Below are 25,360 nucleotides of genomic sequence, written 5' to 3' on the forward strand. Positions count from 1 at the left end.
ACAGATATAATTAAGGGCAGAAAATATAGGCAAGAAGGAGTTAAAGGAGAGGCCAGGCTCATTGCAAATTAAATTCGGGGTTTCTCTGCAGACTTTTACTGGGCTTCATCATTGGATTAGGACAAATTCCCAGTACATTCATTAAGGCACAAGTGTCTGAGGTTAGAAAAATAAGCGAGATCTCTTTGGGAATTGGCTTGACTGCTTTAGCATACAACACCATTTTTTAGTGGTCAGAAGTTTTGAGGGTTTTTTTTTTTTCCCTCCCTAGGTTTTCTAATTAACTGGTGTTATCATAATTGGCTCTGTAAAATAAATAGATAGAATATTCAAGAGTACAGATACATACATGTCTAGATACTTATGTGATCTGTAAGCCCACGAATTATTCTATAATGGTCACTTGAAACTAAATCTAATATGTGCATTTCTTTGATTATGGTGATGGTTGCATAGGTTTAAATCATATAAATTCACAGTATAAATTGTGTACTTTAAGTATAGTTTATTTCAAGGGCACCTGGGTGGCTCAGATGGTTAAGCGTCTGCCTTCAGCTCAGGTCACGATCCCAGGGTCCTGGGATTGAGTCCTGCATTGGGCTCCGTGCTCAGCAGGGAGCCTTTTTCTCCCTCTGCCTCTCTCTGTCTCTTATGAATAAATAAATAAAATCTTAAAATAAATATAGTTTATTTCATAACAATCTTCCATATAGTATATTCACATACAAGCAAACAGGACAGGTTAACATGAAGAAAGCAATTAAGTAAAAGGAGAAATTGAAAACTCAAACCATTTCCTGGCATCCAGTTGAATTACATTACTCAATATGGATGGATGGTCTACACTTCTCATTAAAGATGACCAGGACATAATGTAACATTGTGTGTCAACTAAAAAGTTATTATTTTTTTTAATTGGTCAGGACAAGCTGTTCTTTTACGCCAAGCAGTATCTAGTCCACAAGAGCATATAGTGTGTTCAGTTAAGAAATAGCTGTTTGGTCAAGTAACATGTTTCCTTTCTAAGCAGCTTAGGCCCCTCATTCGGGCTTGTTCTAGTTGTGGTCGATGTGTGTAGATGCATAATGATGCATAATCAGCCTGTGGCCTGCAGGTTTGCCTTAAGAAGGCAGGCCAGCTTTGATGGTATATTTCAAGACCATGAAACCAGAGAATACACCAGTGCTTTCCAGACAATGGCCTTTCTGCTTATAAGAGTTCTCTGCATTGGCAGCTGGCCTTTCATGGTTTTAATTCTATCCTCAGGTTAAAATTAGGACAAGCTATGGGGCACCTGGCTGGCTCAAGTCAGTAGAGCGCACGACTCTTATCTTGGGGCTGTGGGTTCCAGCCCCACGTTGAGCGTAAAGATCACTTAAAAAAAAAAAAGAAAAAACAATTGGGACAAGCCAGATTTTTGCTTACAAAGATTTCAAAGATAGAGTCCAATACTGTTTTAGCATGGCAAGATTAACGATTCTATAATTAGCATGGACTGCCTTCTTTCTGATTCTGCTTTTCAAGTCAGTCCCTTGGGGCACCTGGGAGGCTCAGTCAGTTAAGCGTCAGGCTTGATTTCGGCTCAGGTCATGATCTCTGGGTTGTGAGGGCAAACCCTGCGTTGGATTCTTTCTTTCCTTCTCCTTCTGCCTTTTCCCACCGGCCCGTGCACACGCGCGTTCGCTCTATCTTTCTAAAACAAAGTCCCTCATCTAACCCTACCCCCACCTCCATTATCCTCCTCTATGTGCAAGCGGGAGCAGAAAGAGTAGAGGGCTAATGCCTGGTTTTCCCTGTGAACTAAAATAGCGAGGAACTGCTGTGTAGTATGGTTATTCTTTCCTTTTAAAGCAGTGGTTCACCCACTTCCTTGTCCTACCCAAGAGATGTGATACACGCCCATTGACAACTGGGGCCTCCTATGGCTCTTTGTCTCAAATAGAGAGCCCTGCTATTGCCACCCCTACCATCAATGCTCTAAATAATGCATATAGTGCTTCTGTAAGGCACTTAAGGTAATACATCACGCCACAATATTCGAGCTACACAGCGATATTTCTCTTATGATTACTGGTGCCATTTAGTGGTGCCTCTTGATAAGCAGAGGAGGAAATGAAAACTATGAACTTGGAGCAGATCACTTGGATTTGAGCAGGCATCTTCATGCTGGAATTTAGTATAAATTGCTTTTATAATATTAGTTTCATGACAGTGCTTTTTATTGAAAGTATAATTGTTAGGGCCTTTCAAAAGCTATTTTAGAGGCTTAAGAGAATTTGCCTTCAGTCCATAGAAGTAACTATGTTGCAGTGGAGTGTAACAGAAGTGGTCTTGTGTGCCATCTATTGGAATACAGGGAAAATAATCAGCTCAGACCACATTTTCCAGAGACACTGTTTTCCCCTTTGTTCTATGGATATACTTCTCAAACAATGAGAATGCAGCATGGGCCCGAAGTAACAGTGGATGCTGGACACTGTGTGAGAACAGAAACCCAAGATATACCAGAAAAGAAAAAGAAGAAAAAAAAAAACAGCTTGAAAATCAGGCTTTTAAAACATTTTTCTGGATCATAGAATCAGCTTTAAAAAAGAATAGCTCAGGGGCACCTGGGTGGCTCAGTCGTTGGGTATCTGCCTTCAGCTCAGGTCATAATCCCAGGGTCCTGGGATCGAGGCCCGCATCAGGCTCCCAGGTCAGTGGGAAGCCTGCTTCTCCCTTCCCCCCTGCTTGTGTTCCCTCTCTCACTGTGTCTCTCTCTGTCAAATAAATGAATAAAATCTTTAAAAAAAAAAAAAAAAAGAGTAGCTCGAAACGCACCTTCTCCAGGAAGGGCTCATTGCTCTCTTCTCCCTTCTCTGTAACTACTCTTCATGCCATGAGTCATTCGTCTTTGGAATGTTAGAATTGGGGAAGCCTGAGACCAATCCCTCACAGGACAGATGAAGGAATGGAGGACCAGAGATAAGCCTGACCTACCCAGAACACAGAGGGATTGACTAGAACGTGGAGTAGAGAACCAGCATCGTGAGGGAACTCTTCCATTCTGCCATCCCCCCTGGCCATGAGCTGGGGCTATCCTTCCCTTTGGCTTGTTTCCTAGCTGTGACCTTGAGGGAGTGACCCGTGACTCCCTTCCTTTGAGTCCTCAGCCATTCTGCTCCTCAGTTTCTCGCTTGTGTTAAATCCACTGATCCACAGCTCTACTTGACTCTCTCTGTGGCAGGGGGCTCCAGGAATTCATTCTGAGAGGAAGTTGAGGCAGAATGGTATAGAGACTGAGGGTGGGAAGACAGTCTGAGTTCAAACTGGGACTCCTCCATCTGTTCGCTGTGTAACCTTGGTCAAGTCTCTTAGCCTCTCCATGGCTTACTTTCCTCATCTGTAAAATGGTAATGGGACCTATTTCAGAGAGTTAGTATAAGGATTAAATGAGTAAATATTTATAAAGGGTTGATCCACAAGCATTACACAAACATTTGTTAAGTTAAAAAAAATAGTAAGTTGGCTCTGGTCTCTGTTTAGCAGATGAGGAAACGGAGGCTGACAAGAGGTTATGCAGCTTATCCAAATTCACAAGATTTGCCAGCAGAGCCATGGCTTTACTCAGTGCTGTTTCCAGTATAGTTTGCCTCTCACTCATGGTCCTATTTGTGCTCACTTGGATCCAGGTTCAGAAGAGTGTACTTCAAGGGGTTTTTGACACTGTTGAAAACCTCTCATTTCTTTCCCACTTACTCTAAAGTAGTGGTGATGTTTGCAATTAAGAGTGAGGATGTCAAATTCAGTATGCCGACTGAGTCTAAAAATGCTGACCAAACACTAGTGTTTATTTCCCTTTTGACCTCATTTAAATGAAGCCAGTCGGCCCCTTCCACCCCTCCTGCTGCTCTCGCCCTCCCTCCCCAACCATGTTGATCCCATAGTAAAGTTCACAGCTATGCAAAATTGCATTATTGTGTGTACTAAGCTTTTGGGGGGTTGGGGGCAGTATAAGGGTTAACCTCCCTTATACATGAAGCAGTTACTACTACTAGTAGTCACTGCCTGTGTGCCTCAGGAATGGCTGGAAATTTCTAGAGGTTTTTTCACTGGTTGGATTAAGGAATTCAGCAGACAGAGCAGGCATAGAGGCCTCTGCTGTCAGCAGCCCATCTCGGATGCCTGATGTTCCAGGTTAATGGGATTGACCTGAGGAGCGCCAGCCACGAAGAAGCCATCACAGCCCTGAGGCAGACCCCCCAGAAGGTGCGACTGGTGGTGTATAGAGATGAGGCACACTACAGGGATGAGGAGAACTTGGAGGTTTTCCCAGTGGATCTGCAGAAAAAGGCCGGCCGAGGACTGGGTCTGAGCATTGTTGGGAAACGGTAAGGAAACACACAGGACAGATTGGCCTGTCCCTCCAGAGCCCTAGGGAGTCTATGAACACCAGCAGATAAGGTCTTATGTAAACTAATGATATGGTTTCTAAAATTAAACTATTTATATATAAATATTAGAGTGACCTAGGTCATGTTTCTGAGCAAGATCTTAACCAAGAAAAAGTATGTTGTATGAAGATAGAACTCAAAACTCAATCAACCCAGACTGTATTTGCTCCCATATAGAATAAGAACAGAGTCAGGAAGGTTTTTTCACCTTGGAGTCCCTGAGATCTGAGGCTTGCAGGGGTGAATTAAAGCAACCATACCCAAGAAACAGCTAATATCAAGAGCTAGGTTTATACAGTGTTGGGTTAAGAAAATTGCTCTGCCAGGGCGCCTGGGTGGCTCAGTCGTTAAGCGTCTGCCTTCGGCTCAGGTCATGATCCCAGGGTCCTGGGATCGAGCCCTGCATCAGGCTCCCTGCTCGGCAGGAAGCCTGCTTCTCCCTCCCCCACTCCCCCTGCTTGTGTTCCCTCTCTCGGTGTGTCTCTCTCTCTCAAATAAATAAAATTTGTAAAAAAAAAAAAAAAAGAAAGAAAGAAAATTGCTCTGCCTCGGAGTACCATGTGAATTTCATGCTTATGTTAACTACAACTAGTTGGTGAGTTTCAAAACTTAGCCGAGCAGATGTAGTTGAGAGACAATTGCAAATTTTTCATGACAGTAGTTCTCATTAAGAAAGATGTCCCCAAAAGAATAACTTGCAAAAAAAATCTAGGTAGATCCTGTTGGCTAGGCTTTTCTTTTGAAGTCTGTGCTGCTTACCCATATGATGGGCATTATAGAATAACAGTAGTAGATTAGAAAAGTAAGTAATATCTTGAAACTGCAATTCCAGCTCCCATGGTTTACTGGTTTTCAATATTTAGTGTGTATTTATTCCAACAGGGCTGCACGGTTTCCAGGTGACACCCCAGTACGGTCCTAAATGGTTATCAACCATCTTCTTAGGAAGAAGTGAAGTTGGTTTTTTTATATATTATGTCCTGTGCCCTCACAGACCTCTGATGGCTAGCCTAGTGCTTTTTTCCAGCTGTCCAGTTGTTATTAAAATAAAAATATATTGGAGACAGTTTTTGAGAGCACGGATTTTGTGCCAAGTACTGTGCTGTCATGATCTCATCCTTCAGCACTATTAAATCATCACTGAAAATGCATTATAAATCAAAAAAGCTGAGACTCCTATTTCTAAACAAACTCAATGCACACCTAGGTGCAGAGCACCTGACAGAGCCCAAGTTGAAATTTGCTTGCTGGTTGTGACACATACATATGCCTGGGGAGATTCCACTTAGAGGAATGGTTTTTACTTTATTGTCTCCTACTGGCCTGATAAAACAGTCTTCATACAACACTAGTACTTCAGATTGAGTTGTAAGGAACATTCACATCCCTTAGCCCAGAAAGTTCCATTGTGAAGGGTCAGGTGTATAAGCTCTCACGATTCATAATTCTTTGACTTAGCAATTCCACGACTAGAATATTCTCATGGTGTGCTTGTAGATATGTTATCCGTTGCACATTGTTTGCAATAGCTAGTGAATGACAATAACCTGTATATTTTTTATCAACAGTTTACTCATTATGAAATTAAGGAACATCTGTAGATTAGTATACCACCTTAAAAAACAAGTGATCCATTTCATTTCACTAAGATTGTCCTCTTGCAGAAATGATGCCCTTGGGTCAATAAAAATGAGTATTACAGTAAGCAGCATAAATAGGTCTAAACTATTTAAAGGGCAAGCACTCTGAGGTTTATCATTTTGGAAGTTAGTGGATATTATTGGATAGGACCTCTCTTCCAAGCTTCAGGATTTAGTGAAACTGTATAGAATGTCAATAATCTCAGATTTACTCAGAAATACTAAATTGTGCCATTACCCACTGCTTTGTGGTATTCACAGAAACGGAAGTGGAGTGTTTATTTCTGACGTCGTGAAAGGTGGAGCTGCAGACCTTGATAGGAGATTGATTCAGGGAGATCAGATCTTATCTGTGAATGGGGAGGACATGAGAAATGCTTCACAAGAGACAGTGGCCACTGTCCTCAAGGTGAGTCCTCAGGCTACTGTCTGCCTGAAGTCCACAGTGAGCCGTTCTAATCGAGCTTGGTTATAAATGGGTTAGACTTTATGCTAACTCTGGTTTTCACTAGAGAGCTAATCTCGGATTATTTTAACCCATCATATATAGCTTTACAAGAAAGCTGCTAGATATACTATCAGGATCAGGATTGACAGAGAAACCTCTTTGGGGACTTCCCAAGCTAGTTTTTATCCTTGTGAGAAACGAAGTACCCACAGTTACCCTCTGAATGCATTAGATGGGATAAGTTCTCCTGGAATCAAAAAATTCATCCTTTTCTCTAAAGCTGTATTGTCATGAATTTACCAAATCCAGTTTTTTGTTTTGTTTTTATGATAATGGCTGACAAAATCAAGATGGTAGACTATATGTTTGTCCCATTTGGTACATAATGAAGCTGTAGAGACTTAACATGTGACCTCCATCTCCTTTGTGGGTTATTTATGGGCCTTTGTTTTGAGGTTAAAAGCATGAGTTTTGGTCCCCTCCCTAGTTGCCTTAGACTTAAAGCCTCTCCAAGGCTTTTGTTCACAAGTCATTCTGAGTTTGTGGTTAGCACACAGGTGCTTCTGGGATGCTAATAACTACCTCCTTTGCTTCACTGGTATTACAAAATAGGTAAAGAAAAATACCTTGAGGGACCATTGAAGATTATCTAGACCAATTCCTGTATTTCACAAATGAAGTTTGAAAAAGTAAAGGAGCATGTCCAAGATGACAAGGATCTGCTTGAGTGGTTTTCCCACCACCCAAGCCGTTTCTCACTGAAGCTGTAGAGAGGCTAGGTTCAGAATTACCTTCCAAGTGTCTCTGCCACATGGACACTACCTCCCTTGGGGGAAAATGATTAATAAAAATTCTTGTAAATTTCCATTCAACTATAATCAGCTGCATCTTATACAGTTTCACAAATAACTGTGGAAGCTTTTGCAAAGACAAATGAACCTCTTTTATTTTAAAATCCTGATTTCCTGGTATAGTCAGTTATGACTTATGAGAGAATTTGTTATTTGTAGATTATCTCTATGTTTGATTTTTCCATCCCCCGTTCACCACTTTTTCTTATTTCACTGCTCATGAATACTTTCATCAGAAGGGAGAAGGAAGAGGTGAATTGATATGTAATACTTTTACCATGTTTAAAGAAGTCACGAAGTCATGAGATGAATACCATGGAGTTGATGAGTTTTTGTTATTTTGTGTGATTTTTTTTTTTTTTTGATTACTGAATTTTCCTTTTCCTTCTTGCTTTCATCACCCATTTACAATTCTTGGTGCGGAGATGAGGGGAAGCTCTGCCATGATAATTTAGAAGTTAGTTAAATGCTGTTTTTCACCTCTTGTCTTCCCAAGTGTGCACAGGGGCTGGTGCAGCTAGAGATTGGAAGACTCCGAGCTGGTTCCTGGATCTCCTCGAGGAAGACCTCACAGAATAGTCAGGTTGTTGCTGGGTTCCCATCAGACTGACTCACTCACCCATCCCCACTGGGAGAAAGCTCCCCATTTCATAAATGATTGGAATAATGTGTACTAGACATCATATTCACAACACCATGTTCAGGGCATTTTAATATGTTTGAAATAAAAATGAAAGGTGGGATGGAAATTCGTTAATATTCATTAATCCCTAGATTTTTCTCTCCTTTAATGCCTGCCAGTATTCCCTTAGAACCACTTTTCTCGTCCACTAGTAGTTCTGTATTCCCTATGCATGCATGTACACAGCTGTGTTTATTTAAAAAAAAAAGAAAGAGAAAGAAGCAACATCTGGTGGCAATTTGACCCTCATTAGCACAACATTGTTCTATTCATTCAATTAAATATTGCTATAAAGTTAACTTGTGAATAGCCACTCACACATGCTGAGGGCAATTAATGGCATATTCCTAAGAGAGCCAAGTGTGGGGGGGGGGGGTTCTCCTCTGAGAGGGAGGCCTTAATGGGTGATACTTTGTAGGTTAGCAAACATCTTATGTTTATTTGCAAGCCTGATGGAAGTGCCACTTTTTTTTAACAAAGTATATTTCAAAGTTTGGGTTTTTTGTTTTGTTTTTATGATAATGGCTGACAAAATCAAGATGGTAGACTATATGTTTGTCCCATTTGGTACATAATGAAGCTGTAGAGACTTAACATGTGACCTCCATCTCCTTTGTGGGTTATTTATGGGCCTTTGTTTTGAGGTTAAAAGCATGAGTTTTGGTCCCCTCCCTAGTTGCCTTAGACTTAAAGCCTCTCCAAGGCTTTTGTTCACAAGTCATTCTGAGTTTGTGGTTAGCACACAGGTGCTTCTGGGATGCTAATAACTACCTCCTTTGCTTCACTGGTATTACAAAATAGGTAAAGAAAAATACCATTGTTCAGCTAGAATCGCAGACTAGCTATCTTAGAGAATCTTCAAAACAGTGAAACCCAATAAACATCATGTTAAGTTTTAGAATATATTTTCTCTTTTCATTTCTGGCCTATGCAATGAGCAGCAAATATCATGTGTACTAAGACACAGTGCTGAAGTGGGGCTCCAGGAGCAAATGGTTGATAATGATTCTGAGCAGACTTTTATCAACAGTGGGAATTTCAGATGCAAAAATAGTTGTCTCAGAGCTTCTTCCTTAGTGGAAGATTACTTGTTGAGTGATTTCACTAAAGCCTTGTTGTATGCAGGTTAGAATTCAGACTGAACAATACTGGGGATAAAATTTTTCTTCCTTGCAGAATATGGGAGGGTGCCACAGAGGAGGCTCCATTGGATCTCACTGCAAAAGGAGTTTGACAGGTTGAAAAGAGGGAGAAGGCATCCCAGACAGATGGAATAGCATATGCAAAAGCACAAAGGGATACAAAGAATTCCAGTGTTTTAAGAAAAGTTTGAGTTAAATCATGGAACACTACATCAAAAACTAGTAATGTAATGTATGGTGATTAACATAACATAATAAAACAAAATTAAAAAAAAAGTTTGAACTGAAGGATGAGCTAGTAGGTAGAACTAGATTTCTGTCATTGAAGAACATGTATAAGAATGTCTTAGAGATTAATAAAGTTCACACTTAGGTTAAATACAGAGCTAACAAATTTAGAAGATCGATTATTAAATGTCGATAAAACTATCATCACCATTTAGCTCATCTATAAATGTGAGCTGTCCAATTTTGGAAACCTAAGACAAAGTATCAGACACTTTTATCTAACCTTCCTGCACAGAGTTTTTAACCTTAGGGGGTAGAAGTTTAATTCAATTTTAAGAAAAACAGTAAATATGTTTTATCCTTACTTTGTCCTTAAAATTTTGGCTGAGGTGATAACGAGAGTCTGCAGTGATACTTGGCTAATTAAAAGAAGGCTCATAGCTGGCTGTGAAAAGGAAATGTCCTCCATTATCACGAGCTGAAGACCAGCCCATGACCCAACTGGAGAAAAAGAGAATCCCATTCCGAGACATTTCCACCTTCAGACCCTCTAGGGGCACGGATTTCTTTCTGGGCAATTATAAGATGGGGAGATAAATGTCTTCTTCCGAGGGCCAAGGAGAATTATAATTTGTTAGACTTGGCCTAGAGAAAGTGGGTTCACTAAGATAGATCTATTCTTGGGGCCACCAAGCCTCTTTTTTTAAAAAGTCTTTTCCCACCAACCAGAAAAGAATGTCTTTACTCTTCAAAGGACGGTGTGTTATGGAAAAGCACTTGAGAAATCTTTTCCTCAGATAACTGAGGGAACACTTCCAGGCACAGTTCATATTTATAAAGGCCATGGCAAACACATTGTTCTAAGATTTTTTTAGGCAAAAGTTATAATATGCTATACTCCCTCAATTCTGAATATTATTATAGCACTATTGATTTAAATCATATCCTTTCACGAAAAATATAGAAAACACTCCTTTAAATATATATGTCCATTGTGAAAAATATAGAAAACACTCCTTTATATATCCATAATCCATATGTCTGTCACTTTGAAATGAATTTTTAAACATTGATGAATAGATGAATAGATATGTGAGAAAGAATATATATATATATATATGCATACATATAAAGCTCATATAAAGAGGAAGGCGATAGAAAAATGTCAAATGATGGGACGCCTTTGGCTCAGGTCATGACCCCAGGGTCCTGGGCTGGGAGCCCGATGCGGAGCCTGCTTCTCCCTCTCTCTGCTCTGCCTGCCGCTCCCCCTGCTTGTGCTCGCTCACTCTCTGACAAATAAATAAATAAAATGAAAAAAATACATATATTAAAAAAAAGAAAAATGTCAAATGGGATTGGGGTAGGGTGGTAAGGGTGTGAGTAGGGGTCACTTCTGTTTTCTCTTTTAGCCTGTACAGAATTTTCTGTCACATGGTTATGGCTATTTCAGTAATTAAAATACTAAGTCTGAATTTTTAAGACCAAGTTAGTGTCTGAGTGCAGCTGACGGCGGGGTTTCTTTCCAGGGAAGCCAGCACGGCGCACACAGCAACTTCCATCCCTCCCTGGCTCCTGTCATCACCAGCCTGCAAAACCTGGTCGGCACAAAAAGAGCTACAGATCCTTACCCCAAAAGTTCAGGTATGACTTGGACACACCTCCAGCAAAACCATCCTGTGATCCAATTTTTAAAATATTAATATTTTTGGGGCGCCTGGGTGGCTCAGATGGTTAAGTGTCTGCCTTCGGCTCAGGTCATGATCCCGGAGTCCTGGGATCGAGTCCCGCATCGGGCTCCCTGCTCCTTGGGAGCCTGCTTCTCCCTCTGCCTCTGTCTCTCTCTCTCATGAATAAATAAATAAAATCTTTAAAAATAAAAATAAAATAAAATATTAATATTTTTTAAAAACAATCTCTTCACCCTCAATTCAGACACGTTGAAATCTTCGAACGTGTGCACCTAAGGCCCAAGCTTGATAAAAAGCCTGTTCTAAAGGAAGGAAAGCCATAGGGACTCATTTTGGGAATGTGCCTTTAACTGTACACAAATCACATGAAAAACAGGAAAGTAGAAATCTAAACTACTTCATAAAAGAAAACCATTTCCCAAAGAGAAAAATTTCAAATGACAGGTCACTTGAGGAAGGTCAAAAGTGCATATACCATTGTGGGTGGGGCAGGCTTTTTTAAATCTCCTTGAGGAGAGGGTTGTCTTCGATTAAGGCAGGAAAATGTACAATGATACACAAATAGCCCATCCCCCAAGCCACTTACGATATATGGTGATATCCTGGGTAGCTGTTAGTACTTCCATCAGCTTCTGTCAGACCACATGGTTATGACCACATCTACCTCAAACAGAGGGCCTCTTTAAAATAGCCCCTAACCAGCACATGCACCCCAATGTTTATAGCAGCAATGTCCACAATAGCCAAACTATGGTAAGAGCCTAGATGTCCATCAACAGATGAATGAATAAAGAAAATGTGTGTGTATACACACACAATGGAATATTATGCAGCCATCAGAAAATGAAATCTTGCCATTTGCAATGACATGCATGGAACTAGAGGGTATTATGCTAAGCAAAATAAGTCAATCAGAGAAAGACAATTATATGATCTCACTGATATGTGGAATTTGAGAAACGACAGAATCATAGGGGAAGGGAGGGAAAAATGAAACAAGACAAAACCAGAGAGGGAGACAAACCATAAGAGACTCTTAATCTCAGGAAACAAACAGGGTTGCTGGAGTGGTGGGGGGTGGGAGAGATGGGGTGGCTGGGTGATGGGCACCGGAGATGGTATGTGCTATGGTGAGCACTGTGAATTGTGTAAGACTGATGAATCACAGACCTGTATCCAGTTTTTTTAAAAAAGTTCTCTTCATTGTTAAAAAAAATTAAAAAAATAAAAAATAACTCCTAACCAATGGTTGCCAGTTTGGATTTTGATAAAGTATGTATTCTCTCTCTGCTTGTATTCTCTCTTGAAAGAGCTAGAAAATGATACTATTTTTTTAAAGGATAATATTTTTATAGGAGAATATTAAATCCTAACTCTGTTATCTCTTTATTTTAAAAAGTTAATTGTGTTGCTTCCTTATTTATAGGCACAGATATGGGACCAAGGACCGTTGAGATCATCAGGGTAGGTCAATAATTTTGCTATTTTTCTGATTGGTGTTGTATTTCCATTAAAATGTATATTTTCTCCTCAATACAATTTTTACATTGTTAGTGTGATCTTTTAAGTTACTGAAGGCATTAAATGGTTTGTGTAACATAAATAGACTTAGAAAAATACAGTAAAGCCACATAGAGGACCATTGTGAATTTTTTGGTATGTACCATCCACTATGTTTTGTGCATGTATTTAAGTTTTATAAAGCAAACCAAAAAAAAAAAAAAGGTATATTAAACTCTGGTAGCTTGTCTTTTTTCACTTTTTTTTTTTTAAGATTTTATTTATTTAGAGAGAGCATGTGTGAGCAGGGGGAGGGGCAGAGGGAAAGAATCTCAAGCAGACTCCATGCCAAACACGGAGCCCAATGCAGGGCCTGATCCCAGGATCCTGAGATCACAGCCTGAGCCGAAATCAAGAGTCAGACACTTAACCAACTGAGCCACCCAGGTTCCCCTGTCTCCTTCACTTTAAAGGATGAACTTTTAGCCATACTAATATTTTTTTATGGCAGACAGCATGATTTTTATTAGTTGCATAGTATTCCATCATATAAATGTGCTGTAATTTTCTTAATCAGCTTCCTCCTAGTAAACAATTAGCATATTTCTCATCTTTTGCTCTTTTATAGCAACATCTTTGTTTTTCTTTTTTTAGCTATATCATGGGTGATTTCCTCAGGATTCGTTCCTAGAAATGAAATTATTGATTCAAAAGCCACATTTGTTACTTAAAGGCTTTTATACATATTGCTAAATTGCCTCCTTGAAAAGATTGTGTAAGTTGTATTTAAGTTCATAAAGTTGCCAATCCTGATTTTCAAACTCCTGTGTGATATCCAGAATATTGGAAAGTACTTTTATTTTGATCACTTCCAACCATTAAATTTGGGATTCAAGAAGTCTTTAAAAAAGAAATTATGACCTTGTTATAATCATGGTTCAGCTGCAATGAAGAGATATCCAGCATAGCTTAGTTCTCTGGAATCAATCATAGCTGTGTTTGAAGGCACTCTACCATTTATTAGCTCTATGACCTTTGGCAAGTTATTCAAGTTTTCTCGTCTGTAGACTGGGGATGGCAACACTTAACTCACAAGGTCAATCTTACTGTGTGGATTAAATGAGATAATGCAAGTAGCGTACTTAGCATAGTATCTAGTGCATCATAGATGTCCAGGAAGTGGCATCCATTATTATTGACTACAATTTGTAGTAAATTGGCTTCATTTGTTCCTAGTATCTTTCCACCAGAGTGGCAACTCAGATGTTCCTATGATAGGAAAGTTAAATCTACCAAACATGTACATAATTATGGGTAAATTACAGAAGCATTATGATGGATTTGAACAAAGCCAAGTTATTCCATAAATTTCTCCTTATTCCAAGGTTTATAAAATAACATTTTATGCGGGTGCCCAGGTGGTACAGTTGGTTGAGCCTCTGATTCTTGGTTTCACCTCAGGTCATGACCTCACAGCAGTGGGATTGAGCCCCATGTCAGACTCCGAGCTCAGCAGCGAAGTCTGCTTGAGTCTCTCCCCCCACCCCCAATCAGGCTCATGTGTGCTTTCCCTCTCTCAAATAAATGGGTAAATCTTTAAAAAAACAAAAACAAAAAAAACATAATTTTATGTTTCCTTAGTCATTTCAGCCACTTTTTTTTTTTTTTTACAGGCTTTTATAAAAAGGCCTACTCCCAGCAGGAGAGAGAACCATGTTCTCCCACACATGTTTCAAGCAGAAACTTTTGTGATGAAACTCATCTTGCCATTTTGCATGCATTGCTTTACTGTTGATGCATTCAAAAAACATAAGCCAGACACAAATATGTTCAAAAACAGGATATAAATGACCCGTGACTGGAGAGGTCAGCTTCACCCTTCTTCTTTTATAGGCATGACATGGCAGCATTAGTAATATTATTAATAGTAAAGAATAATTCCTCACACTTATGTGACATGAGTTTTTAACGTTCTTTCATATATGGTTTTTGTTGTCATTTTGTTCTTTTCCCATCTTCCAACTTTATGAGGTAAAATTGAAGCACCCTAAGCCGTGTATATTTTTAAATAATCAATTAAAATGTCGGGAGTCTTGCTACCATGTAAGTCCCTTTACCACACCCACGCCACTTTTATGCCATAGTCATCATATGTTTACATTTACATAAATTGAGAACTCCACCAAACAGTGTTACAATTTTTACTTTCAAACGTCCTGCATCATTTATGTATGTATTTATTTATTTATTTATTTGAGAGAGAGTAAGCGAGAGAGCACAAGCGGGGCAGAGGGAGGAGCAGACTCCCTGCTGAGCAGGGAGACCGATGCAGGGCTCGACCCCAGGACCCTGAGATCATGACCTGGGCCAAAGGCAGACACTTAACCAACTGAGCCACCCAGGCACACTGTCCTTCATATTTTAAAGAACTGAAAAACACTGGTCACATTTTCTTTGCATACTGAGTAGTTTTGGTCCTCAGGAATGTAACGCTGTGTAGACTCAGAAGAGTACTGATGTTTATGCTTTAGCAGGCAGTCAGCCCATTTGGGTTCAGACTGCAAATTCTGTCTCCCCTTCCGGGAGCGGGGGTTCACCTCCCAGCTCAGGTCTGTGTTGGTCGGTCCCGCACATGAGTCACTCAGAACGAATCCAGAGAATTCTGTGGTGCCCTCTGCTCCAGCTTTCTTCCTTTATTCTCCAGTCACGGGGGCTCCCTCGCCTGGTTCCTCTGACCAGCAAGATGGGGCGAGATGGGGCGAGAGAGGCGTCCACATCAGTGTCACACTGTGCGCCACCTTTCCAGCTCCTTGACCAGCTCTCACCCTCAGGACAACGCTGCCAGGAAAAGAAGGGGGCGATCCACCCTCTGCTGCTTTTACTCCAAGTTTTGGGTCTCTACCACAACTTGTTTCTTTACTTTTCCGAAGCCTCAGGTAGTTGTTTTCTGTTTGACAGAGTTGTGCATTTTAATCAGCAGGAGAGAGCTACTGTAGTTGAGCAAATGCCACCACACTGAAAGTGGAACATGTCAGTCATTCTGTGATTTTTAAAATAGTAACCCTGTGATACAAATGTGGAGAAGACCTGGACGAGAGCCAGGATCTCGTCACCAGGGTCCCAGCGAATCAAGCTGCCTCACCTCCTAATCTTAGCGGACACTTTCAGCCACATCTTCCTTCTCCCTGCAAACTCTGTTATCATTCCAGTGGGTGTCCTCTCAGATCCTTTGTTGTAATGCAACCGTGCAGCTCTTTTAGAGCCAAGTGTGTTTGTTCACACCCAGAAGAGCATGATATGTGTGGCAGTTTAATCATAAACACCATATGAGAACATACTTGCCAAGTCTGCATCAAAATTGGCCACTAAACTGAGCAGTAACATAGGGTTGTTTTGTATTTTTGTGTGTGTTTTTACTCCTACTGTTGCCTTTTATTGAGCCTCTTCTGTAGGCTAAGACTGCACTATATCATCTCATTTAATCCTCAAATCAACATAAAGATGGAAACTCTAAGAGGTTAAGGAACTGCCTTAAGACCCTCCCCACCCCCAGCTAATTAAGTGCTAGAGCTGAAAACACAGGTCTCTTTCTGACTCCAAAGGCGCTGCACTTAACTCCTATGTTACCCTGGCCTCCTGCATCATGGAAGGATTTTGTTCAACAGCTATCCGGGAGCAATCAGGTTGTGATTTTTTATTAAATATATGAGCACTGTGTTTTCCTTATTTTTTAGGAGCTCAGTGATGCCCTTGGAATCAGTATTGCCGGAGGAAAAGGAAGTCCCTTAGGAGATATCCCAATATTTATTGCCATGATTCAGGCCAGTGGTGTGGCTGCACGTACACAGAAGCTTAAGGTAAACAAAAGGAAAATGGTGAAATGCTAACAGCATGTAGTGGGAGACAAAGTTGCAGCCATGGGTGCTTTATTTAAAGTTGGAATTCCAACAGAGACCCATGCTGAGGGCAAAATGCATTGGAGAAAGTTTACACATAAAATTCATTAGGTCCCTGGGCATATAAAAATATTATTGTTTGTATCAAAGCTTCCCGATGAAAGAAGAAATTGCAGCTCATTTGCAAAGCCTCCCATACCATTTTTAGCACATTTCACCTAAAATTAATTTGCACCTGAGAGAGATTTGACCTTAGAATCGTCCTTCAACCAGAAGAATTAACATTCTTATGATTTTTTTTTCCCCATTACCCCTTAATCTTAACTTAGGTAGAAAAATAAAGGAGAAAATATTTGGCTTCCTCATTAGAGCTTTATTGAACAGTTAATTTGTATGCCCCACTATTACTGGGGAACCACCATTGCCAAAATACAAAAGTGGCCTGCCGTGCCTTCCCCTAATCAAACCTGACCCCCTTCTTGTTCTCTGATTGGTCTGTATTTAGGGAAAGCCATAAAAATTCCTCATGCTTCTGGAACTTGCATACACAGGAGAAACACAGAATCTTCACAATAGCCACAAATAGGAAATACGACTTAAAAAGAATTTTAAGCATTCTCCTCAAATTGAATTTTTCTTAATGATAGTGATTTTCTACCACTTTTGTACTTCCAGGTTGGAGATCGGATTGTCAGCATTAATGGGCAACCTTTGGATGGGTTGTCTCACGTGGATGTGGTTAATCTGCTAAAGAACGCCTACGGGCGCATTATCCTGCAGGTATTGCGATCAATGGAACACGCAGCTGCGCGAGGCAGATAAGTGGCGTGCAAAAAAGATTGAGCGTCACTGGTAGCAGGCATCACCGCCCAGCAGGGTGCTTGCTGATGTGAATTATGAAGGTTGAAAGCAAGAAATTATTATTTTTATTCAGAAATTCTTTAATGCCACCCATACAGGCAGTGAGCATGATTATATGAAAGCCTAACAAGGGGAGAAAAATTACTCTTTGCTTCACGTGATAAATCAACAAGGCTTTTAGCTTCCAGCATTCTTTTGTAAATCAAAGTTTGTGAGGAATAGGAAATGATTTCTTTTCTTATGCCCAAAACCTGTTACTGAACTGCCCAAACGCTGTTTCTTCCACTGCCTTTAAAGGAAGGAAAAAATACAATGATCTTTTTCCCCCATAGCATAAATGATTGCCAACACTGTTAAATTCTCACTGTGTGGTTGTCATTAACTGAGGCAGACAATTATTTATCAGCCGTGGTCCCCAAGAGTATTGTACAGATACACAGGGAAATCTAGCAGGAAGTAGAAAGGAGGTGTGCTATTCATTACCCCTCCTTAAATTTCAGCACTCCATGCATCTCTGAGATTGATATGGTGCAGTGAGAGGCATGATACTGTGAGTTTTGCTAATAAGTTTCTTCCAAAATGTATGATTATAATCACCACACTTCTGCCGTAGTAGTACTGAATGTTTTACAGGTGAAAAGAATAAAACCCACCATTTAGTACCTTAGGGCTAGCCAACCCCTCAGATCATTCTAGCCTTCAAATAATAATTTCAGGGGTGCCTGGCTGGTTCAGTCAGTAGAACATGAAGCTCTTGATCTCAGGGTTGCAAGTCTGGGCCCCACGTTGGGTGTGGAGATTACTTAAAAATAAAATCCTTCAAACTGAAAAGCTCTTACACTGGGGAGAACCAGTTTGTGGTGCTTAACTCTCACATCTCAGTGGTCTAAATCCAAAGGGCCAAAACAGACATTACGGAAAGTAAACAATGGGGCACCTGGGTGGCTCAGTCGGTTACGCTCCGACTCCTGATTTCGGCTCAGGTCACGATCTCGGGGTCATGGGGTAGAAGAACCCCACGTTGGACTCCGAACTCAGTGGGGAGTCTGCTTGGGATTCTCTCTCTCTCCCACTGCCCCTCCCCCCTCTAAAATAAACAAATCCTTTTTAAAAAAAAAAAGTAAATTACTTTCAGCACGTATGAAGGAGATCCTACAAATACTGTTGGTAGTTTCAAGGGAGTTTATGCGATAGGCAACATATTATTCAGTGATTTGGGCCCCCGGGTTTCTGCAGAACACAAACCAGAACACTGTGTGGACTGGCTGTAGAGTCAGCTTCCGCTCTGCTCCTGGTCCTCACTTTCAGTGGACCTTATGCTGCCACCTCACATTCTCCTTCCACCCCACCTTAGTCACCAGCCGACCTGTGCATTCTTGCTTTTTCTTACTCGCCGCGCTTGCTCTTCCTTCGAGTTATGCTGACCCCTAGAGGCCTAAAAGTGCAACTCCTCAGTCTCTGGGGACCATTCGTTACACAGATTTTTAAAAGGAAGTTATTTGAACTAATATCTATGTCAAGACAAAAAAATGTTTCCCTTAGCAAAATCAGGTATTACCAGCATTTTCATACACCAGTGTAATCTGTTCAGTTCTACCTTCTTCACAGAGAAATGAGAAGCCACAGTGTAAAAATGTAACATTAACCATAAAAGCACCTTAAATGACAATGAACTCAAGCTCTCCCATGCAGAATTAACATTTCACTCAAATTGCCACTATTCACATACCTTTGAACAAGTTCCTTATTTTTTCTCTTTCTGTGTTTTAAGAAAATGACATTTGGTTTTAAAATGCTCTTTTGCATTAATCACATTAGTTGGTAGTGTTATTTTCTAACCTGTGCTATTAAAAACTTAATGGAATCCTTTGGGATTTTTACAGTTATAATCTACACAGTTATGGGTATGGAGCATATGTGCTGCCAAAGGCTTTAAATACAAAACCCAGAAAACTCTTATGTCCTGCATCGCATGCCTTTCAGTTACATAGTATATTTGCCTTAATTAAAACAATGTGCATATCGTACCAGCAGTATAGTTATTACAGCTGACTTGGCACTAGGTAATTATTTTTATCATCAGGTGAGCCAGCCCATTGGCAGAGCAGTAGGGAAGGTCAGGTAATTGTGTCTGATGATGTGGAAAAGGCTTACTGTCGGTGTATCATGCAAAGCAGTCAGCAACTGCTGGTTGCACAGAGAAGATTAAGGTCTGGGTCAGTGGACTGCAGGGTGATGAAAGGGAAAGACTGGAAGAGATGACCAATACTTACAGAAGCTTCTCCCCACAGTATAAATTTCTGTCTCTGGGTGTTAATAAAAGGTAGATATTTCTGCCCTTAAAGTCTGATGGTTTCTTATTCTCAATCATAGATTGATCAGTGGAGATTGATGTGGTTACACGAGTCATTTTAAATGTTCCCAGTTATATTTGCTTTTCTAGTCTGATGATTTGTCTGGTTAAGCTCCTTTGTCTATAGAATGACCATGAAACAAACCTTTTTTGGACAAAATCAGGTAACCCAGACTCTCCGCTAGAATTTTTTTTTTTTTGGTACATCTTTCTTTGAGAACACAGAAGATAAAAAGAGCATATCAGAGATTTTTATCACTAAAGGAACTTGTGAGACTTGTTTTAGGTCCATTAAGAAATCGTGCAAACATTCAAGAGTGTAGTAGAATGGGTGGATTGAGGTAGCACTAACTAAACTAGGGGATATACGAAGAGGACTTTGGGAGAGAACATTATAGTTGGAGATGTCCAGTAGGCAAAGGAAATGTACCGCCAATACTCGGGGAGACTTCACTGCTAGGAACAGGGTAAATGAAGCCATATGAGGCTTTTCAATGTCAACATCCCCACTGCCTGGCACATTATATATCATAGGTACTGGTTGAATAAATGAATGAAAACAGTGGTGACAAAGACAAGACAAAGGCTTGAAGTCAACAGCAAGTAGGAAAGGCAGGGGAAAGAGTCTGAAGTCAGGGAGATTCATTAAGGGTCTGTCTACAAAGTAGTTTGGGAGACCCTTTGGGGACATTCTCCAGAACACACACACACACACACACACACACAATTGATATAAGAGGGTCCACCTGCTGGTTTGTGGGGAGAGAGAGATGTCATATTTATTAAGATAATATAGAGAAAACAGTGACTTCTTTTTGAACCCTCAATTGAAAATGGAAGTGAAAAAGACATGGGATTAATTCAAGGGATCCAATATCCAACAAATAGGAGTTGCAAAAAGAGAAACAGAAAAATAAGAAAGAAAGAAAAATAAATCTTAGCCTAAGGTCCGTGAATCAGTAAGCAGGATAAATAAATATAATACCTATATACATTCTAAACTTTTCAAAGAGAAACGTATAAGCTACTTACAGAAGAACAAGAGATTCAAATGGCACCTCTTTTTCAGCAGTATATTTCTGAGAAAATTACTTTGGGATGTACTCCAGCAAAAGAGCAAGTAAGAAAGAGGGAAGCCAGTGGATTCAATGCTGAGAAACGTGGAAGTCCCAGGACAGCTGTGTAGCGAGCATAGAGAATAACTTGCCCAAATTGGAGCAGGGGGAGAAGACACTCTAAGAGAGATGGCTCTGCATCAGAAGGAAAGAAAAGGAACAGATGAATTCTCTCATCTGTTTAACTAAATTAGAAGTTTGAGATGACTGGGAAAATTTGGGGCTCGGTGATAAGTATATAAAAATTAAACAAAATAAGGTCATTGTTACCTTGGAGAAAATAAATTTGTACCAAGAAAAGGAAATGTAATCATAGTGCAGTAGTTAACTGAGTATAAATAACATTTATATAAACACTGTAAGTCATAATAATAAAACCAATACAACCAAACATCATATGCATGACATATTAGTATCATGGTTATTTGGGATGTATTAGTGGAGAGGAAAGTATGAGAAGTAAATCTTTAAAGTTGAAATAAAAGAGATTGTTGGAAATTGTTAGAACTACAGAGGTTTAAGTATAAAGTATATAGAATATATATAAGTATAAAGTATATATAAGTATAAAGAAACACAGAAACAAGTAGAACTTTAATATAAAGTGGAAGAGTTTGGCAAGCTAAATTTTCATCCACTAGAATATTTCATCTGTTGAAATAGGGAGTTGATAGACATCAACAAGACGATAAATTTTAAAACAGGACTATAAGCATATTACTTAGCTTATACCTCTAGAATTGAAAAGAGAAATGTTTAGTGTGTCTCTAGAGAGTCAAAGTGTTGAATTTTTTATCATGTGCTGTACTATTTAATTTTCTATCATGTGCACACAAAAAGAAATATCCTGGAAAAATAAACAGAAAAGAACCAGGAGTCAAGATTACAGGTTCCAGACACTTAAGGAGAAAAGAATTTTAAAAATAGCACACTTACCAATGAAGCAGAAGTAAATAAAGCTGGAAAAGTCACTATAACTGGTAAATAAATCACTGGCAATCTTTAAAGAAATTGATTTTCTTTCAGAGTTGGTGGCAGGTCAATAGCAAAGGAGTAGTTGGGAGCAAAGGAAATAGAAGACAAGGTAGGGATGATATTACCTCTGAAAAAGAAGATTAAAAATTTTACAGTGAAGGGGTGCCTGGCTGGCTCAGTTGGTAGAGCATGAGACTTGATCTCAGGTTTGTAAGTCTAAGCCCCGCGTTGGGTGTAGAGATTGCTTAAAATCTTTAAAAGAAAAAAATGTTCAATGATGATCATTGCAGTGATGCTGCTGCTAGTTGAGAAGCCAACCTGAGACCCACTGGAGTGGTGCATTATTTAGAGAGAATAAAGCATGTTACTCTCTATGCCTGGAATATCCATGTCACCCCACCTTTCCCCTCTTTATAAATCCTGTGAAATCCTTTGTTTGGAAACTCTCCAACCAAAAAGTTGGGGGATAGGGAGTGCCTGGGGGTCATTGCCCCCTGAAACCGTGAACCAATCCAAAGTAATGTCTGTGCCGCTAGCACAGGGCCTGGCCCAAAAAGTGTTGGTCACGTTGAGTGGGTTGCTGAGCTATGATGATTCAGTTAAAAGATATGAAATTATAGCAAACTAATCAGCACGGTTACCAATTCGGTCCAGAAAAATTCTACTAGAGGAGAAAGATGGATTGGGTTGGAAACAGAAAAGGTGTGTGATGGAGGATGCAGGGCAAGATCTAAAGGCACATGTGAGTATCAGTAAAGGAGAGGCTTGTGAGCAGTTCTTAACCTGGCTGTGCAATAAGGTCACTGATTCCAGTACTGGTTCCTCTGTCTACCACAGGGATTGAATTGGTCTGGGATGTGGCATGGACTTCAAGAGAGTCTAAAGCTTCCCAGGTGTTTCTGATATGTAACCAGCTGACCTGTGGAGGTCATGATGGATAGAAAGCCAAGTGACGCTGGGAAGTTCTATAGAACAAGTAGTCTTTAGTGTCAGAAAGTCATGTGTTTGAGTCCTCTCACTTAACTCTTCAGTTTTCTAGAAATAGGAATCATGGCTCCTTTCTTCCAAGGTCACTGTGAGGATTAAATGAGGTGTAATGTTTAATAAAATAGCAGATTGCCAATGGTAAGCATTAAATAAGTGGCACTGTATTACTTTCATTATAGTAATATGGGCTTGAGGTCAGCAGATGTGAACATTTCTAAAACCCTGGAAACGGGGTGGTTTTCCAGGTGGCATTTGAGATGTGTGCCACTAGATGGTAATGTCACTAGCAGTCACCTGGCCCCTTATTTTACTCCAAACTTAAAACATTTTGACACTACAAACCATTATATTTTTAAAAACAGATACGTTGAAGTCAGTATACTCTGATGTCCCTGGAATCAGTGTCATTAGATTCGAAGTAAAAACTTGAAGCAGATGTGCTTTCTACTTCATTAAGTTACACCAAATATCAGGTGTGGGACAAGGCAAGCTTTTTTTTTTTAAGATTTTATTTAGTTACTTGACAGAGAGAGAGACAGCGAGAGAGCGAACACAAGCAGGGGGAGTGGAAGAGGGAGAAGCAGGCCTCCCACCAAGCAGGGAGCCCGATGTGGGGCTCGATCCCAGGACCCTGGGACGATGACCCAAGCCGAAGGCAGACGCTTAACGACTGAGCCACCCAGGCGCCCAAGGCAAGCTTTTCTTGATTGTTCTTCTGTGCCCCATCTTAAGATGCCCCCTTTCTCAGAGAGCACCTTAACTTGACAGCCTTCCTGTCGGTTTTCAGCATATCCACACTATGGGTCTAGGACCCAGGTTGGGTATGAGTGCTGAGTTTGTATTTTGTACTGCAAGATTTGACTCCTAACAAATCTAAGGGCTAATCTTACTCCTCTGCAGGATCGGCAGCTCAGAAAAGTTGTAAGCAAGGAGCTCAAGGTTTTGTACATTGTGATAATCCTACTTATCTGGAAAATATTTCGCCTTCTCAATTCTCCAAAACAATCCCTCAAACCTGTTTTTTTTTTTAAGATTTTATTTATTTCAGAGAAAGAGAAAGAAGCACAAGCAGGGGAGTTAGGCTGAGGTGTAGAGGGAGAAGCAGACTCCCTGCTAAACAGGGAGCCCGATGCGGGGCTCAATCCCAAGACCCTGGGATCATGACCTGAGCCGAAGGCAGACACTGAACCGACTGAGCCACCTGAGCCACCCAGGTGCCCCCTAAAGCCTATTTTTAAGGAAAGGTACTCATCCTAGGGTCCATGCAATAAAATCCTGTGCTTTATTACCCAATTAGAAAGTATCAAGCATACATCATTTTAATATAGAACATACAATTCTGATTGAATTTAGTTTTTGCTTTTAACCTAAATTAGTAAATGTCACAAGAAGCCAAGGCATGAGAAAGCGTATCAGAATAAATACGCTCCTGGAGGGGAAAACACAATTTGACCAGGGAATCCATTTGGAGGGGAAACACACTGTGAGGGGCAAGGGCAGTTGGAGGGAGAAACATCCTTATTGGTTCTTCTTCCAATGATGCACAAGTCTCTGCTTTTTCATTACACTCAGAGGATAGGACTTCTTCCCCATCCTTCATTTCACAAGTCTTTCAGAGAGACTCCCTCTTTCTCTTCTTTCATTTCACAAGTCTCCCCCTCCTCAGGTGGAGTGACTTCTTCCTTTTTAATTTCACGAGTCTCTCTCCCCTCAGTTACAGTGGCTTCCTCCTCTTTCATTTCACACGTCTCCCTCTCCTCAGGTACAGGGATTTCCTCCTCAACCTCCCTCAGACCAGTGACCTCCCTCTCCTCGAGTAGGCACTTGTTAAATATTTGATCCTAACAAGGTTGGGGAGAAGGTGAGGAAACAAATCATCAAAGCCTGGTGGTAAGAGTTCAAACTGCTGCAGCCACTTGGCAGCTTCAGAAGATCTATTCCATTTCCTCTGTGCATACCCATCACCCAGCAGTGCCGCATCTAGTTATCTGTCTTAAAGACCCACTCAAGATATATGTAACAGCACTATGTGCAGCAGTAAAGAAAAACATAAAGGACCCACAGGTTTTGAACCAGGTGAATGGTCTTGATGGGTGAGTGGGAAGCAAGGAAGACATCTTCCATATCTCCAGTCCCCAGGATGAGGGATGAGAAGAAAGGTTGCTGATCTGAGTAAAGCGGAAATGGAGCTGGCTGTAGCTGGGTCCAAGGACTCCGGACACCACAGCTCCTGAACCACATATTCAAGTTGCTCAGACCTTAATACCTATTGTCTGAGGACCTCAAAGCCTTCTTTGCTTTACCCAGAAACCCTATCTTTCTCCTCTTCTCTCTCCACTTTGAACAGCATGTGTTATCTAGTGTGCCCCCCACACTAGATAACATCAACTGCAAGCCTGTCCGTTGCAGGGACAGAACACATCTGCTTTCCGTTGGTTCCCTCTACTCTTGCCCCCTTTTTTTTACTTCTGAACTACCACAGAACTTTGTACCCAGGAGTTATAGATTTACTTTAAAAAAAAAATGAGTAAACCTCCCATTAGTCTGTCTTCCCCCTT

General features: G+C 40.5%; 1 protein-coding gene across 7 annotated transcripts in view; it reads left to right on the forward strand.

Moving 5' to 3' along the window:
* Window positions 1-25,360, forward strand: part of PATJ (PATJ crumbs cell polarity complex component) — a 349,292-nt gene that overhangs the window by 308,317 nt on the left and 15,615 nt on the right. For 6 of the 7 annotated variants that reach the window (XM_027607398.1, XM_027607438.1, XM_027607430.1 and 3 more), the window contains 7 exons: window positions 4,177-4,370; window positions 6,335-6,482; window positions 7,869-7,955; window positions 10,954-11,068; window positions 12,542-12,579; window positions 16,350-16,472; window positions 17,187-17,291. In XM_027607398.1, coding sequence (XP_027463199.1) covers window positions 4,177-4,370; window positions 6,335-6,482; window positions 7,869-7,955; window positions 10,954-11,068; window positions 12,542-12,579; window positions 16,350-16,472; window positions 17,187-17,291 — 810 coding nt within the window. The remainder of the gene's footprint in view (window positions 1-4,176; window positions 4,371-6,334; window positions 6,483-7,868; window positions 7,956-10,953; window positions 11,069-12,541; window positions 12,580-16,349; window positions 16,473-17,186; window positions 17,292-25,360) is intronic. The other variant, XM_027607423.1, reaches the window with a different exon arrangement.

This window comes from Zalophus californianus, chromosome 4, assembly GCF_009762305.2.
Source record: "Zalophus californianus isolate mZalCal1 chromosome 4, mZalCal1.pri.v2, whole genome shotgun sequence".
NCBI classification, from domain to species: Eukaryota; Metazoa; Chordata; class Mammalia; order Carnivora; family Otariidae; genus Zalophus; species Zalophus californianus.